The sequence below is a fragment of the Syngnathus leptorhynchus genome, chromosome 8, assembly GCF_054491065.1.
Source record: "Syngnathus leptorhynchus isolate UIUO chromosome 8, UIUO_Slep, whole genome shotgun sequence".
Taxonomy (NCBI): Eukaryota; Metazoa; Chordata; class Actinopteri; order Syngnathiformes; family Syngnathidae; genus Syngnathus; species Syngnathus leptorhynchus.
The window spans coordinates 11,876,616-11,893,310 of record NC_141202.1 but is presented as its reverse complement, the minus strand read 5'-3'; the positions used below and the strand labels follow the sequence as shown (position 1 = coordinate 11,893,310).

Sequence of the window (16,695 nt, the reverse complement as noted above, 5' to 3'; positions counted from 1 at the left end):
TCTGAGTTTGATTTGTTATGTGAGCGTGCTCTCAAGTCAAATCAGCTTTCACCGGTGCTCGTAAAGATGCTCGTTAGCGCTCAGTCACGCGCGTGCGTGTGGACATGTGTGAGAGTGATTACGTCGACTTTTCTTACCAAATATAGACGCCGCCATCTGTAGCAGATTATTCGACTTGGGCGAGGTTCTGGCAACCACTTGAACTTTCAGTCCAAATACTTCTCCGTGCTCACATCCAGGCTGTGTTCAGAATCGGTCCCTATCTGCTACATACCGTCGCCATATTGCCATGGGGTGTCATACATGGCCTCAATTTGGTTTTCGAGAAAACATTATCCTTGAGTCATGTAAGCCAAAGTTCTATTTTTCAGCTTAATCGGTCCGCGTGTTTTTTTCTCCCTTGTCTTCTCTAAATGGCCTCCACGAGCGAGCACACTTGCCATATTTGCTAGCAAAGTGGTGCCCATGAGAAACTACAAAAGAAAATGGGACATGAGTTAATTGGGCAAGTACACCATGATGCAATGACTGATTGTGGAGTTCCTGGCGTACTTTTAAGTTGCAGCCAGTGATTGACAGCTTTTTTAATACCCAGACTGGACCGGCGCGCCACAACAAGCCTTGTTATGAATGTTTGCCCATACTGCCTTGTTTACGTTGACACAATGAAATTTAAGCCGTCCGAGGTAATGCAAAGTCTTGCCCCAGGTGGACTTTGCGGTCAGCCTTAATAACTTAAATGGCAAGAGTCGCGTCCGCCAGGACCGGCGCAACGCTGACGTCCAGCTAATTGTTTGGGGCCTTTTGCGTGCCACTTGAAAGGCCCTCAAGGTTCTTGTGATGACCCTGCTTGGCCGTCTCACGCGTGTCTCATCCTACGGTGTTTTTCAGCTCTTTGAATGCAGAAAAAAAAAAGAAGCTAATCTAGTGTAAAAGCTTATTGTACCAGAGCTCATTCTTGAAAGGTTTCAGGTTCAAATCTTTGCTCTGGGCTCACGTTCGCAACAACTCTAAATTGATGTCAATGGTTGTTTGTATTATCGGCTGGCGGCTGGTGAATGAGAACATTGACTGGCGACCAGTCCAGCTCGCCCAAAGTCAGCTTGGGTAGGCTCCACTTCATCCGTGACCAATAGCACTAAAGAATGGCTGAATGTGTCTGATTAAAAGTAAGACCACACAAGCTGGCTCAAGGACAGACATTGTCGCTCTGTCTGCTAGCGCTTAGTGCTTAGCGCCGTCCCCGGCCAGCCTTTGGCTCTGAAGGCTGTCTGCATCCACCAAGGAGGAGGACCTGCTCCCAGATGCTTGAGTGGATGAGTAATGATGTGTTCATTCTCTCTGTCTCTCTTTCTGTCTTGCTTACTCTCTCTCTCTCTCTCTCTCTCTTCTCTCTCTCTCTCTCTCTCTCTCTCTCTCTCTCTCTCTCTCTCTCTCTCTCTCTCTCTCTCTCTCTCTCGCTTGCTCTCTCTCGCAATAATGAGGAACAGAAGAGCAGAGCCTCCCCGAGGCGCAGCACCTGGACCGAGCAAACCTGCTGGCTGGCTGCTGCACCCCCACGCGCCTCCCAGGAGAGCCTTACTCTGGATCCCCGCCAGACCCCAAAGTGGACGTCCTCGTGCCCCATGGAAAAACGATGGAGCGTCTTGAGAACGTTTTAGCTCATCAAAAAAACCTTCTCTGGCTCTTCATTGCTTTCCCTGGAGGGATGGGGTCGGTAGCCCCTTTGGTTTGTGCGGGTTTTTAGATTTTGTCTTCCAGTCTCTCCTTTACAAGCTGCTGAGCTTAGTGGCCACTTCCTCTTTAATACTTTTGGATCACTTGTTACAATTTATGAGTGAAGTGAGGGGCTGCAAGGGAAGGCCACAACAATCTAAAGTAAAAAAGAAATGGGTAAACTAAACGTGCATGTCAATATAGCATCAATGTTCCGTTTTCAAAAACGTCCATTTACTTCCCAAACTGTGTCCAATTTGTGTTGTTTCCAAGTCTATGTGTGTGAGTGTGTGTGTGTGTGTGTGTGTGGGGGGGGCATATATGTCAGTGGTCCCGTGGGCCCGGCGGTATGGCGCTGTAGTGTTGCCGTGAAAACACCTCCAGTGGGAGCAGGACAGCTGAGGCCAACCGAGCTCCGCTTCGTGGGACATAACGAGCCTCATGACACACACCTATTAAGCCGACACACAATCTGCCTGCCTGCTTTCCGTGTGTGTGTGCATGCGTGTGTGTGTGTGTCTCACACACACACACACACGCACACACAGCGTTTTTCACACGAGTGAAAAACAAATGATATCCGCAGACCAGCACGGGTTTCAATGTCGTCTTCACACAAGCTTGTGACTTTTGGGTCAGTTGATGTGTCAACTGATTGAGGCCTTCACATTGGCAATTGAACGGATACAATCCAGAGCAAAACACATTGAAAACCTGATATGATTACATTTTTAAGTATCAAAATAAATGTTGAGTATGGATGGCCGTCAAGCTAGATTGGATCCAGATTTAACATGATTTTATATGAATCGCTGTGATGATGTGTACACATGGCAAATGATAATTCAAATCAAATGGATGTTTTTTTAATAACTTAATATGTATATATATATATATATATATATATATATATATATATATATATATATATATATATATATATATATATATATATATATATATATATATATATATATATGATCAATTTTTTATAGTCTTTGATACGACTTGGCTGGGGAATCGAACGCACGACCTCCCAGTGTCAGGGAGGACACTCATACCACGAGGCCACTGTCCTGGTCAAACATATACATATGAGAAACATGTTTTTCTGCCTGAGCACATGAATTTTTTTTTTTAACGTATTTACAAATGTCCTCTTATACAGACGGGTGCATCTTTTATGGGATTTTTGAAAGAGCTTAATTTGAAAGATGATAAAAATAGATAATTTCATCTTGACCATAAAGATGGAAATCTTTTTTGGCGGTGTGTTTATGTCCAGCAAGTAATGACAAACAGATTGGCGTTCTTTCTTTTAAATGCATTTATTTAACAGTCACCAGATGATGAGATACATTCTCTTGAAAAAAAAGAAATAGACAGCAAAACTGATATTCTTTTCAGATTTTTTTAAAAACTATTTTACAATATTCTTATATAGATTTTGTACAAAATAAATGTAAGTAAAACCAAGAGGAGGAAGAGGCGGTGTTGACATCTTAAAAAACAGGAGAGGGGAGGGTTAGGGTGTACAGGCGTTGACTCAAACAACTACCACATTTAGGATTCGACAAAGACCAATCTCTTTCTTAAATAAATATCGGAAAATCCCGGGTAGCTCTCTTTTGGAACAGACAGAAGAAGCGCGTTGCTTGTGTGTAGCTTCCACCATCACCACTAGCCCGTTTTGCTTCGACGACCGCCCGCCTTCCCCACCGGGACCTTTGACTGGAACCAGCGCCAGAGAAAAGTCCTGCCATTCCCTTACTGAATGGTCTGATAGTCTCTGCCATTATTTGACCTTTGGCTGGAACAATAACCCCACCCCCACCCAACCCACCTTTTGCTTTTGTCTCCAAGCTCATATGCGCCGGGGCTCTGCTTGGAGGAGCCAGAGAAGAAGTTGAGGGGGAAAAAAGGTGTCCTCTCTTTGACTCTCTCAAGGCCAGCGAGAAAGAAGCTCCAGACTCCCATACACCCTCAACCCCCCCCGCCCCACTCCTCTCTACACACACACACACACAAACACAGAGACAATTGCACACACGTGGGTGGGTGGGCGGGCGACCGGAGGCTGGGAAGAAGGTCATATTTGTACGACTACCGACATGATTTCACCGACAAGATTTTCCTCACTGCTAACACGTCAGCGCTGTTGGTCCTTAAAATTAGCAACGACACGACGACAACTACACGACAACACACGGAAAAAAAATGGGGCGCGGGGGGGAATTGTGGGCGAATGGCTTTGCAGGCTTCTCATCAACCCGACCCCCATCTTGCGTTCTTGCGTACCAACCGATGCGGGATGGGGCGGGCTTCTCGTCTCATGTCAACATTTTCTTTGCAATATGAAAGTATTGCAAACCGTCTTTTTGTCTTGATTTGCCATTTAAGGGCGGGACTTGTTTCCAGCTCAGCCAAAACTGGACGCTGACATTGGCACGCCACCATTTTGTCTGGACTTTTGCGTCAACCCAACCCCCCACCCCCTCCCCCTGGGTGAGATATGGGAGGACAATGTGTTAGCTTCTCAATAATGACGCATCGCTGCCGCATCACTTTGGAGATTAAAAGCAAGATGCTGAATTTCAATCAAGCCCCATTAATGGCTTGCTGTGAGTAATGGCCACTTTGTCTCCGCTGGCAGGCGAGGAGAGAGCAAGAAAGAGCTAGACTAGAGAAAGAAAGAAAGAAAGAGAGAGAGAGAGAGAGAGAGAGAGAGAGAGTTGCTCCAGAGGCCCAGGTGAGACAAGGTGATACAAGTTTTTAATTCAGCAAATTGCATGCAAGCGAGTAATGATGGAATCCATTTGGTGATGTCGTGACAAGGCGCCTGGGCCCAATGGCAAGAGGACATTAACTAAACATCGCATCCAACAGAAGAGAAAGTGCCAAGGTCTGGATGAATGAGGCCATAAATAACAACAACGTTGCGCTAAGACATTGGCAAGAATTGATTGGATCTCATAAACATGAAGTTCATTAAGAGTAAAACTGTTCCGGATCAAAACCTGATTTGCATTTATTGACGTTTTTGCTTGTTTTTTTGTGCTGCAATTGTAATGCAGCAAGGGGGTTCTTTTTCTTTTTTTTAGGGGGGGGGGGGTCTTGCGCTTTCTGGTCCCTGCTTCTGACTTTGAGTCCTATCTGAGTTTGATTTCTGACACTTGACCAACTCAGCCAGGTACTACAAGAGCTGGTCTGAGAACACACTTGCGATAAAGTGCATGGAGAAGTCAGCTCTCGTGGTGGATGAGAAGCAATGTCGCTGAGATTGTCATCACAATTTAGCTGATATGAGGAAATACCAAATGAGATATGAGCTCGAACTCACGGGGAGGGGAGGGGTGAGGAGCAAAAAAGAGGAAGGGGCGACAGACAACAAAGAAAGACATGGTCCTATAGTCTCTGTGTCAAGTCAGGAATGTCACAGTTGAGCACAGTGCTTTCTGGGTACGATTGTTCTGCAGCGGGCGCCGGACGGCCATTGCCAGAGTTTAGCCGGGGACCCAGCTCTGGTTACTGTGGGTTTGCTGCGGACCCGCCAGCCCGCTCATCCCCATACCCACGGTCACGCCCATCCCCATTCCCATCCCGATGCCCACCCCCTGGGCGAGGGAGCAGTCAAAATTGAAGTCCATCTCCTCTCCGGAGTCCATGATGTCGTGGAGGAGGATGGACTCCACGTCGCAGTCCAAGCTGCCCTGGAACATATCGATGTCCAAGTCAGCCGGCAGTCTCTCGTGCGGGTGGGTTTGGTGGTAGCCGTGGTGGTAGCCGCCGGCGCCGTTGCTGCCCACCATCCCCTGACTGTGGTGGAAGGCTCCGTTGGCCATGGCTTGGTGCTGCGGCTCGGGGTAGTGATTGTGACGAGGGTGCGGCGCCGTGGCCAGATGGCAGGAGTCCTGGGGCATGCCTAGCATCCCCGCTGGGTTAGGGGGCAGCGTGGTGGACGCTGGGAGGTGGGCGTGCGACGGCGGGCTATACAGGTAAGGGGTTTTGTGATTGTAGCTCTGCAGGGGGTTGCCGCACGGGTTGAGGGGCAGTGCTCGGGGCGGGGTGTGGTTGTGGCCCACGCGACTCAAGCTGTGATTGTGAACGGGCGTATGGCTGTGAGTTCTGTTGTGGCTGTGACTGTGAGATCCGTTGTGGCCTTCATGATGCCCCACGGCGTGGTGGCTGTGAGCGTTGGTGCCGTTGCACGGCATCAAGGAATGGCCTTCCCTCTTCAGGCCCAGCATCATTTCCTTGGGGCAGTACGGCTGCCCGACCGAGCCTCCCGTCAGGAGACTCTGCAGGGCGTTGGTGCCGGAGTATGTCCGCATGGTTCCCGAGAACCTGGCTGGCTTATTCTCTTGGATGGTTTGCATGGGCGAGTGGTGGCGCATCATGCCCATGCCTGGCGTGCCGTAGCCGCCTGAACCGTAGGAGGACTGGCCCTTCACTGCAGAACTATAGTGGTAAATGGACGTTTGGTGCTTATGTCTGCCAACAGAGGGATGCTGCTGCTGCTGCTGCTGCTGTTGCTGTGAGTGATGGTGATGATAGCTGTCCTCCATCAGCTGTTCATCCAGACTGATGGCACCTGTCAGGCTTGCCAGCTGAGGCAATTGCTCAAGGGGAGGACAGCGGTTGCCCGCCCCCATGGACGGAGAGCGGGCGGTGGGCGATGGGTACAGGTGGGGGGAGGTGGAGCAGGACAGGCCTCCCTCATCTGGTTCCTCCGGTTCCCCCTCTGCCAGGATGGGCGACAGTCGCCCGCTCAGGGTGGAGGCTGACGAGCTGGCCCTGGAGTGGAGATCAGTCCAGGCGTCGAACTCGCTGTCCGTCACAGACGTCGCCCCGGAACCGGGCAGGCCTTTATGCGGCGGGCTGCCGTGGTCGGGGGAGCCGGCGACGGCCGAGCTTGCTCCGATTCCGGGGCGTCCCACCCGCTTGCCTCGAATGCGACCTTTGCTCTTGAGATATTTGGTGCTGTTGTCCATGGAGACGGCTCGCCGCCTCGGAGCCTTGCCCATCTTCCCTCCGTCGGGGTTCAACATCCACCAGGAGCTCTTCCCTGTGCCCTCGTTCTGAACGCGGATGAAGCGGGTGTGCAGGGACAGGTTGTGGCGGATAGAATTCTGCAGGGACATGGAAGGAAAAAAGCAATATTAATTAAGACACCCGAGATGGCAATTGGACACAAGATTGTGGTCAGCGATCAAAGTGACACTGGCATTTGTGTCAATTTCATCGGGTTCTCAAGTTACGGCAGAGTTATGTTCCTATGGCGGCGACGTAAGCGTAACTGGTACGAGCCTTGTATGCATTCTAAAGTATCTCACTGTGTTTCAAAAACATACGGTAGGATCAGTGGGGATGGTCTGGGCGGGCATCACTCTCCACTGACAGATGGACTGACAGCGGAGGGTGTGCCCAGTCTGTCATCTTCAGGTTGGTGGGATCACCTTCAACATGAGTCCTTCAAGAAGCCGGAACGTTTTGACGTCATAACTATCGGTCCCTCTCGGGGTCACTTTCACATTTGATGCAATCCGCATCAAGCAAAGTCACGGTGTCGTCAAACAATGAAAAACACAAAGCGCTTGAGAGGACGGCAGCAGCCGACGAGGCGCTCGGATTGGACCCCATCAGCCAGCGCCAACCCGAAACGTCTTTCAAGGCTCTCGGCACTTGTCGGTCCTCCCACTTTGCTTGCCATCAATCCCGCTGTCCTCCTCTATGTCTCCATTGTGAGCTGCTGCGAATGTTTGAAGTCTGCGCCAGGCTGGCTTGGCGCCAGCCGTTGCTCTCCGAATGTATCAGGAGACTGTGCTGGGGGCAAGGAAGGCTAATGGATGTATCCCAATTTCCAATATCTGTTGCCGCTGCCAGTCTCATTTTTTCTCCCGTCTCAATCACAATCCTCAGTTTCTATTCTGTCGGCGAGTGCTTTTTTTTATTTTGGGTGTCGCTTCTTATTTGCCACATTTCTGTGCCCACAACAATCATTCTCTACGTCTGCTTACAATTGCTGCGCCGTCAATTATGCAGTGTGTCACCAATTACTTTCCCATTATCCTGGCAGCGTGTAGAGTCAGCGAGGATCGCATTTTTGGATTATCATTTACATTTCAAGGATTGCTGGATGCTCAAGTTCCCGATGCGTGACAGAGGCACTCGCTGCAAAATTTGGCTTTTTTTTTGTTGGCGAGCCAAACGCTTTGGCGCTCCAGTCAGAAAAGTATCAAAAATAAGAGGAGCACCTCTGCGGTTTGGGAACCTAGCGCTACAATGACTTTATTGAGATTGAGGGTGACGCTCACGTCCACCATCTCCATTATGTCGCAGATTATTTGTATTCACGGCGAAGTGCGCGCCGGGGAAACAAAATAAATCAAATTGTGGCAGAGAACACGCAGGGAGGAAGAGAGAGAGTGAGAGAGAGCAACTGAATTCAGGTGATCTGTGAATGCCTCCTTGGGTTATCTCGCTGTGACACCTCCGGCGGCGCAACGCGGCGCCATGGCAACCGGGTAAACGTGCAACGCTAGAACTATATCATATTGTGGTGAGTGCGAGAGATGTGGGGGGATGGGCGGTGCTGGAGGATGCGGGAGGTTCTTTTGATGCCGCTCCTCCAACACTAAACAGCCTTTCATCTCGGCTGTGCAAAGGCCCGCAGGGGACGCCCGCTCCCCGCTACTGACGGCTTCTTTGGGGGCCAACTATTCCACACCCCTCTCCCCAAAAATGTCCCTCATCCTCCCCCCTTCAACCTATCACGCCGCTCTAAATCTCCCCCATCATATGTTGCCTAAAGTGAAATCTAGCGTCACCCAACCTCGACTTCCAAGAACAGACCGAACCACTGTGGTGGTATTTGCGTTGGATTTTTTTTCACAATGTTGTGCGAGTAAGGCTGTTTGAGATTTAAGTTGACCATCTGAGCGTCAGTGAGGGGGGGGGGGCAACCTTGGCAAAGCGGCACTTGCACTTGGGCTGAAACTCTGCGTGACCCGCTTGATTCAAATCTCAGTGTGATCTCCGTGTGAGGGAAGAGCAGCCGCACTAAACTTGGAGGGATTTGCCGTCATCCCAAACCCTCTTTATCTGATGAATCCACCTGCTAGAGAGATTTGGGAGATTTCAGAGGGCAGCCAGCCATGACGCTGGTCATCCACGTCGGCGAGGCTCCCCACGCCACATCTTTCTGCTTTCAACGTGGAAGATGGGGTCACATTTGCAGGTGGCTGCGCGCCACATTTCTGCCTCGTGAGTCGGGAGGGGGCAATTTGGCCCAACGATGGCCCTCACAGCCCCCAAAACAGGCAGTCGCTACTAATCCCTCTCTATCCCTGCGTAATCCCAGACAATCCTGAGCTAATCCCAAGTCGATTCAGGGGCACTCCCAGCTGGGCGTCTCGCAGAGCCATACCGGGTCAGCGTTGGTCAGCTCGGCTATACGGCCATTAAATATGACGGGAGAGCGAGGCTATCAAAGGGCATCCTTCCAATTCCAGGAGGGTCATTTCAAATCCGAGTCGCTACGGTTATGTTTGCGCAGCGGATCAATTCCAATTTTTGCCCAATTTTTCATGGGCTTTACAGCTCAATTTGTAGCCGAAAGTTGACTTTTCATCATGTTAAATATTTTTTAAGCACTGAATAGTTTCAGGATAGTAAAAATCAGTGCTGGCAATTCTGATTCAGTATCTGATGCAGCAATTTCTGACTTGATGTTGGCTCTGAAAGTGGCATTTTATATTTATATTTTATGAAATATATTTATATATTTACAATATTATTGCTTTAACATATTCTAATACTAAGAAAAACGTGAGAAACACTTCATTGGCATTGAATCACCCCCAAAAATATGAGACTTAACGTTCAACTTATTTTTACATAACTCGTCTTTTTGGAGAGAGAGATTTGATGATGTGGTGAGAGTGAAATGTTTGGAAATTCAGCCACCTTCCGTCCTTGAGTGGGGCCTAGCAAGCTTTGCCACATTTTCACCCCTTTCAGATTGAATAGAATAAAATCAAAAACTTTATTATGTATTAAATATTCATCGAATGGAAATTTCTCCTGCAGCCCCCCGGCTCGCCGAGGCAGACAAATGAAGCCGGCAGAAACATACAATGACAGGGGAACACACACATCACACACTCGGGTCCGGGAAGCTACTTCCTATTCAAATCACCCCCACACAACCCCCTTTAATACAACGGGCCTTCGAGAAAGGCCGCTAAATAATTAATGAAGCGGCGGCGGGGTCTATACAGATGCACTTTCTGCCGCCATAATATTTTTGGGGGGTGGGGGGGTGGAGAAAGTGGTTGTTATGGTTTGCAGGCCAGCACACAGCAAGTGAATTGGGTCAAAGGGGGCTCTTATGGTTATATGGTAAAAGAGGATAAGGTAATTGAGAGGGTCCAATCACAGCCAATTAAAGTGAACAAGATTCTCCTGGCTGATCAGAATCAACTCTCATTAGGCTTTAAACATCCAGACAGATGATTTGGCACAATAGACAACAATCCATCTTATTGGCTGCTTTGTGCACCAATTAAAAGCTTGACAGCAAAAAAGGAGAAGCGCTGGGAAAGTCAGCGGACAACTGTGGTTTAAGGGTTTATACCCACACGCAAAACGAGACTGAAAGGAAATGTGACCTGATTGTGTGTTGTTGTTTTTTTTAACACAGTCACAAAGCAAGAAAATACTAGTTTAGCGTGTTAGCTTGACTGTCAGCTGGGATAGGCTCCGGCACGCCCGCGACGCTTGAAGATAAATGAATGAAAAACAAAAAGTACTTGAATCCTGCTACAAGATCACCATAATCTTGACTATTAAGAGTACATTTGGAAAATTAAAAAGACATGAGTGGATGGTGGGAGTTTACTGTAAAAGTACCTCATCCAGGGTTGCCGTAGCAATGATGAGGAGGGGAGGATGGGGGGGGGCAAATGATATTAAAGCCATTATTTAAAGGTCAAATGATCTCAAATTGTTGCTTGGGCGCAATGATTGGGCCAAAGGTTCATTACGTCTGCTCTGATGATTTGTGGGGGATAACCTGACTGGCACGGTGGCGGCAGCTGCGCTCTGAGGTACGGGCGGGATGGGAAAATTGAGGTGCCGTAAGGGGCCCCGTCCCAGGCACACAATGGGGTGCCCTCCAAATGCCCCCCCCCCCACCCCGCTCAACCCACCCCCAACGAAGAAGCGGGTCAAACGGGAGGTCTGGGAAGAAAGCGCCGGGCCCCAATGGAAGCCGACTGAAGGGCGAAGCAGCGCGCCGGGCTGGGCCGTGCCCTGCTAAGAAACGCAGCAGCTGCTCTTGTAGTGGCACCGGCGAGAGCCGCTTGCCACACTCCACTGGTACTGGCCCAGCATTTTGCACGCAGAATGGAGCCATTATGTCTCGGTCAAAAGGGGCCATCCCCCTGCATGGCGCGCATTCATTTGATGGGGCTAAATCAAGAGGGGCTAACACAAGCGCTAACTGTGTTTATTGTGATAGTGTATTTGTGTGTGCATGTGTGTGTGTGTGTGCAAGGCAGCAGGGATCAGGGGAACGGCGGAGTGAAGAGTGGGGGGCGCAGGAGGGGGGGGGCTCTCAACACAGGGACAGTTTTGTTCTGCGCAGGAATGAGTTTTGTCAGCTAAGCCTGTCTCCAGGCTATGGGTGGAAATTAGCGCCGGCTAAATATTCGCTTTCCCTGATTGATGTCACGGCTGATGGTGTTCCCCCCCTTTGAAGGGAAATAAAGAATTGAGGGGATAAATAGGGACAGGGTTGTTGAGGGGGGGGGGGGAGCGGCGTCTGTGGGAGCCTCCAATGAGGTCTAAAGGGCTGCACAGATATGACACAAAGGAGCCGAGACAATATGTCGTCGCGGCGACAAGTAGCGAGACTATGAAGCAACAACACGGGGACCGTTTTGCGTGTGCTAGCGAGAGACGTACTAGCGATTTGCCTGAGCGGCTCCGAGCGAGATGATTAAAATCCCTTTAGGAGGCTTCTTTAAGAGAGACAGATGGGCAGGGCGGCCTGTTTTTGGAAGGCAATCAAATTGAAGAGATTAAAAATAGGCCGGTCGTCTATTAGGAGGTGAGAAACAGTTACTCGTCTGCCACACGATACCATCACCCCTGCAAGCGCAATCAAGCTGTCATTACTGCCACTGGGGGCCACATTGCATCAGCGGGCCCTCTGCTCAATGGCACCGGTGGCCATTTCTTGAGACGATGGCCAAGCGTGTCTCCAGACTCGAACCCTATGGAGTAAGCTATCCTTTTTATGTTGCATATGTAAGTTCTTCAAATGTTTGAAGAGTGATTCAATGTCATATTTTTTTTCCTTCCCAAGTACAATCAAAAAAACGTTTTTCCATCCAAACCACAGCGCACAGCGGACATGTGCATTATTAGACAACTTAAGCAACAGATATGTCAATCTATCTTTTCACAGCCATCGCTTTGAATGCTTTTTAAGCTGATTTATTCGCAGTGTCCGCATCCCAACCAGGGCACGTGTGTGCAAATGTAATAACGCCGATGGATTCCAGTGCCTCTCAGCTGGCAAAATGATGCCTGAGCATATATATTTCGGGGGTTGAGGGCATGTTGGAGCCTATCCCAGCAGTCATCGTGCAGTAGGCGGGGGACATCCTGAACCGATTGCCAGCCAAACGCAGAGCACACAGAAACAAACAACCATCCGCACTCAAACTCACACCTAGGGGCGATTTGGAGTGTTCAGTCAGCCTACCGTGCATGTTTTTGGGATGTGATAAGAAACCGGGGTACCTGGAGAAAACCCGCGCGGCAAGCATGCAAACTCCACAAAGGGAGGGCCGAAGGTGGTATCGAATGCGCACCCTCCTAACTGTGAGGCGGACGTGCTACCCAGTGTTTCATCATGCCGCCCTATTTCTTATATATTTATTCTTATTTATTTATATTTCATAAAAATCGTGACGTGGCTTCCCTGGGCTCCCATTCTAGTCAAGTTGACCGAGTTTGTAGAGTAGAGTGATTGGAAAGGTCCTCCATATCCACCCCCATTATTGCGCAACACGGCGGGAGTGCCATTTAGGAAAAGCCAAAAGCATTGCTCGCACGCGCGCGCGCTTGCCGGATCAGGAAGTGGCCATGGAGAGGGGCCTGTAATGGAGTTGGTGGGGGATTCCTGCCTGACTCTGCACTAATTGCAGCCAAGCGTTGGCCGGCCGTCAGCCGCCCCCAGTGCCAAAGGCAAGCATTGGCATCGGGCGACGACCACAGTGGCAGCGAGGAGGGGCGAAGGGCCGCCGCGGCTTTGGAAGCTAAAAATAGACACGGACAGATTAGCGGAGCATCTGAGACCCGGACAGGGGATCGGAAAATCCACTCGGCTAATGCCAGGGACAGCTGAGTGTTGCCGGTGGGCGTAAAGGGGACACAATCTGGGCCTCGCATCTGACGCCCACGCATGTTAAAGCAGAAAAAAACTAAGTGTTGTGGTGGACACACAGAGCTGCTTTTCTTTTTCTCTCTTTTTTTTGTGTTAGCGCCGCTACCTGCAAGGGAGGCCGAGCTCACACCCTCCCACAGAGGATTCACACAACAGGTGTTTGGGCTCGGCCACCTGTGGGGCCGGCAGCCTGCTCGCACTTCGCACGCTCGGTGCCGAGGGAGCAAACTAACATTTTCCACTGGGCTTGCCATGCCTGGAGACCAGGCGCTTTATGAGCCTGGTTGCAGTTTCTTTTTTTTTTTTTTTTTAACAAGATGGGCAGAATCTGAACGTGCGAGCCTTCGCGGGTCCACGTGTGCACCTGTGTGTCGAAAAGGCGTTATTATTTATACTCGAGAGTGTTTTAATAGCCAACAGATGCGATGTGGATTTGATTATGCCGACTCCATCTACATTCATGCCGTTTCTTTCATTTATTTCGTTTTTTCACGGTTGCGTGTAGTCTCATTCAGAACGAGATTCTAATTGGCCTCGTGCGAAAGGTCAGCCGAGACCCCACAAAAAGCGGACGAGCCGCTGAATGTGCGCGTGTACGGAAATTTGAGCAAGCGCTGAAGGGCCGTACCTCGACAATCGTCAAGGAAGAATCTAATTGCCAAGGTGCGAGAACTTGGCGAGCAACAGTTTGGTGGCCTCGCTTGTGACTTTTCCAAGCTGTAATCCATCACTCACTAGATGAGGAACATTGGAATCGGCACAAGCTTCAGAAATGTCATCTCTCAGTGACGGCGGTGACAGAACTTCCCAGCAACTTGCATCTCACTTCCAATGGTCCAAACTCGTAAAACGGGGCACTTTGAAGTCAAGGTACCAGGGTCAATAAATCTTTGGACATCAGAGTGAGCTGCTGATGCAATTGCGCTGCCTCTGCCGAGCGCAAACAAACTCAAATCGTGTTTTTTCTTTCCTGCCTTTTTTTTAGCCTCCCCCGATCTTATTGGTAACGATGAAAATCTCATTTCCCACGTTCCAAAGGTCAGCGAACACCTCTGATCACACTTTAATGAACATCATTCTCAGCATTTAATTCAATTTGGCCCGCCGCTGCCGCGCTGAAATTCCTCGCGCTGCCCCTTTAATCGCATTCCGCCATGTCAGAATAAAGCACAATACTGCGCACATCACTGAGGGTGAAGAGAAGTCAATCAAGAGCTAGTTTGGGTTGAATGTTTAGAAAATAAGCTTCTTAATTTTGCCTTCTTAGTTAAAGTGGCGGGAATAAAACACACACGCACACACCGGAGTGACACAAAGCCTGGCACACCGGGCACGCTCATTACGGCAATGCCAAGCTACCAGTTGCTAAGGAGACCTGTGGGAGAAGGAGGGTTCCGTGTTGTTGCCATAGCAGCCAGCTCGCTCCCTGCCAGCGGCTCCCTCGGGGTGGGGGAGAAACAGCGCCAGAGGTGGGTGGGGGGTGGGGTGAAGTAGGTACAGAGGTAGGGGGCAGTGGCAGAACTTCATTAGGCCCGCCCCACGTGAGCACCTGCTTGTACAAAAAGAGGACGACGAAACAAAGCAGCCGAGAATGCCGAGAGGAACGCCCGTATGGAAGTTGCTTGGGAGGCAGAGGTCGACCAAGGCCGCCTGCATGTTTGTTTGTGTGTTTTTGCCGCGACGACCTTGACCTTCAGATCTAGATGCCCCACCCCACCCTCTAAAGGCAGACGCGTGTCACTTTGTACGCAAATAATTTTTTTGTGACTGTCAAAGATACTGTTTCAGATGCTAGTCCGTTTGCATAATCGATGATCAATTCCTGGTCTTATTTATTTTTATTTTTATTGCGGTTTTTAGGTATTGTTTTTCAATACATCCAGAAATGCTTTGATGATCACGAAATCTGTAATGGAGCAACAAAGTTTTGGTTTCCTCACTTTGGACACATGCGCAGTCTACCATTAAGCACGTTCACAGATTTGTTTTTTCTTTTTCTGTGTACCTTCCAAAAGTCCACAGTAATTAAAAGTTGTCTTAATTTTAATTAGCTGCAGACTGAGCTCACCAGTTATCATCTCGGCAAACCGTCCAGTCAAGTTATTGATTTGATTGTGCAGGAAGCCTCTCAGGTCAGGAATCAATTTTCCTATTTGTCCTTTTATGGCCATAGCTGCAATTTGAATACGCCGCAAAGATGACGGTCAACGCCGGCCCCTCGGTTAATGAGGTTCAGATCAACACGATAAGTGACTTGCCGTCACGGCCGCTGCGCTCATTATGTTTCCGCAAGCTGATGACGTGCCCACGCTTTTTCTCCTTGTTGTTGTTTGTTACTTTTTGTGTCTGTGTCTGAAAGTTTAGCATCAAATTGAGGGAAATGTCAAAATGCCAAATGTCTCCTCTCGGACTTAAACGAGCGCCTTTAAGTCAGCGAGCGGCTAATGAGCGTCTCTTCTCAACAATGCCGCCGCTGTTTTTGTTTACGACTTCAGCGACAAGGTTGGTAAAAAAAAAAAAAAACAGAAGAAAAAAGGATGGTTGGGGATAAATCAGGAGAATCTGGCGGCATTTTTAAGAGCCGTGTTACGAGACCGGCGCATCTCTTGCAAAATGATTCAGGACCTGATTCTATGTGAACAATGATAACGTTTAGGCTGAATTTACTTCGACTGCTTCGAGTGACGACATTCCCGCTTTTTGCTCTCAGTTCCACTTTGTCTTATTCAGTTAGTTTTTTTTTCTCACTTTTTGTTTCAATTCAAAGGACATTGTGCTGCTCCTTCTGATGTATCCACATTGGCCACCTGGGGCAGCGTAATACCATCATGGAGCGTGTCAAAACTCCTCTGCAGCATTCTACACAGAGGATTTGAGTAATGGGCACCTTGCTGAAATGGTTCTAATACCGCCACGCTGTCACTGTTAGCACGTCTGTGGTGTTTTGTATGTTTTGTTAACATTAAGCTAAATTTAGCTGAGTTCTCAGGCAACGCACAGTGCTTGGATCTCAAGTCTTTGCTTGTAAGTCAAAGTGGTGAGACAACTTCCAAGTTGGGTCCCTCATATCTCAAGGCTTGCCATTGCTTGGACTTGCTGGGGTGAGTCCAGCCTGAGAGAAACCACTTGGCAGCACAGCCAGGGTGAGAAAAACCTACTTCATATTTGGCACATCACATGGATGTTGAATGCTCCCGTGCACACGAGAGCCCCTTGACCCCGCTTATCACGTCGTCTTCAGCAATGTCTCCTGACATATTGGCGAGTGCTCCTTTAATCAACACAGGGCCCACGCGAGCCTCGCGGCCCATCCGATAAGCCGCAATCGATCCTCTGCGCTGGCTATTTTTGTCCACTGTGAGCAGTTTGGCTTTTTGTTTACTAAACCAATTTCACACAGATCAGATGAGATTAAGAGTTTAAAAAAGAAGAAGAAAAATGAACTAACAACTTGTTCTTGCTAAATTTCCGAAACCCCGCATATCCGGTACACAGCAAAAAGGAATGAGGGGGAATTCCCGCTT

General features: G+C 49.2%; 1 protein-coding gene across 1 annotated transcript in view; it reads right to left on the bottom strand.

Annotated features, from left to right (window-relative positions):
* Positions 1-5,219: 5,219 nt before the first annotated feature.
* LOC147052517 (forkhead box protein O6-like) overlaps positions 5,220-16,695 on the bottom strand; it is a 29,939-nt gene continuing 18,463 nt past the window's right edge. The window contains exon 2 of the mRNA XM_085918806.1: positions 5,220-6,845. Within this exon, the coding sequence (XP_085774932.1) occupies positions 5,220-6,845 (1,626 nt within the window). The remainder of the gene's footprint in view (positions 6,846-16,695) is intronic.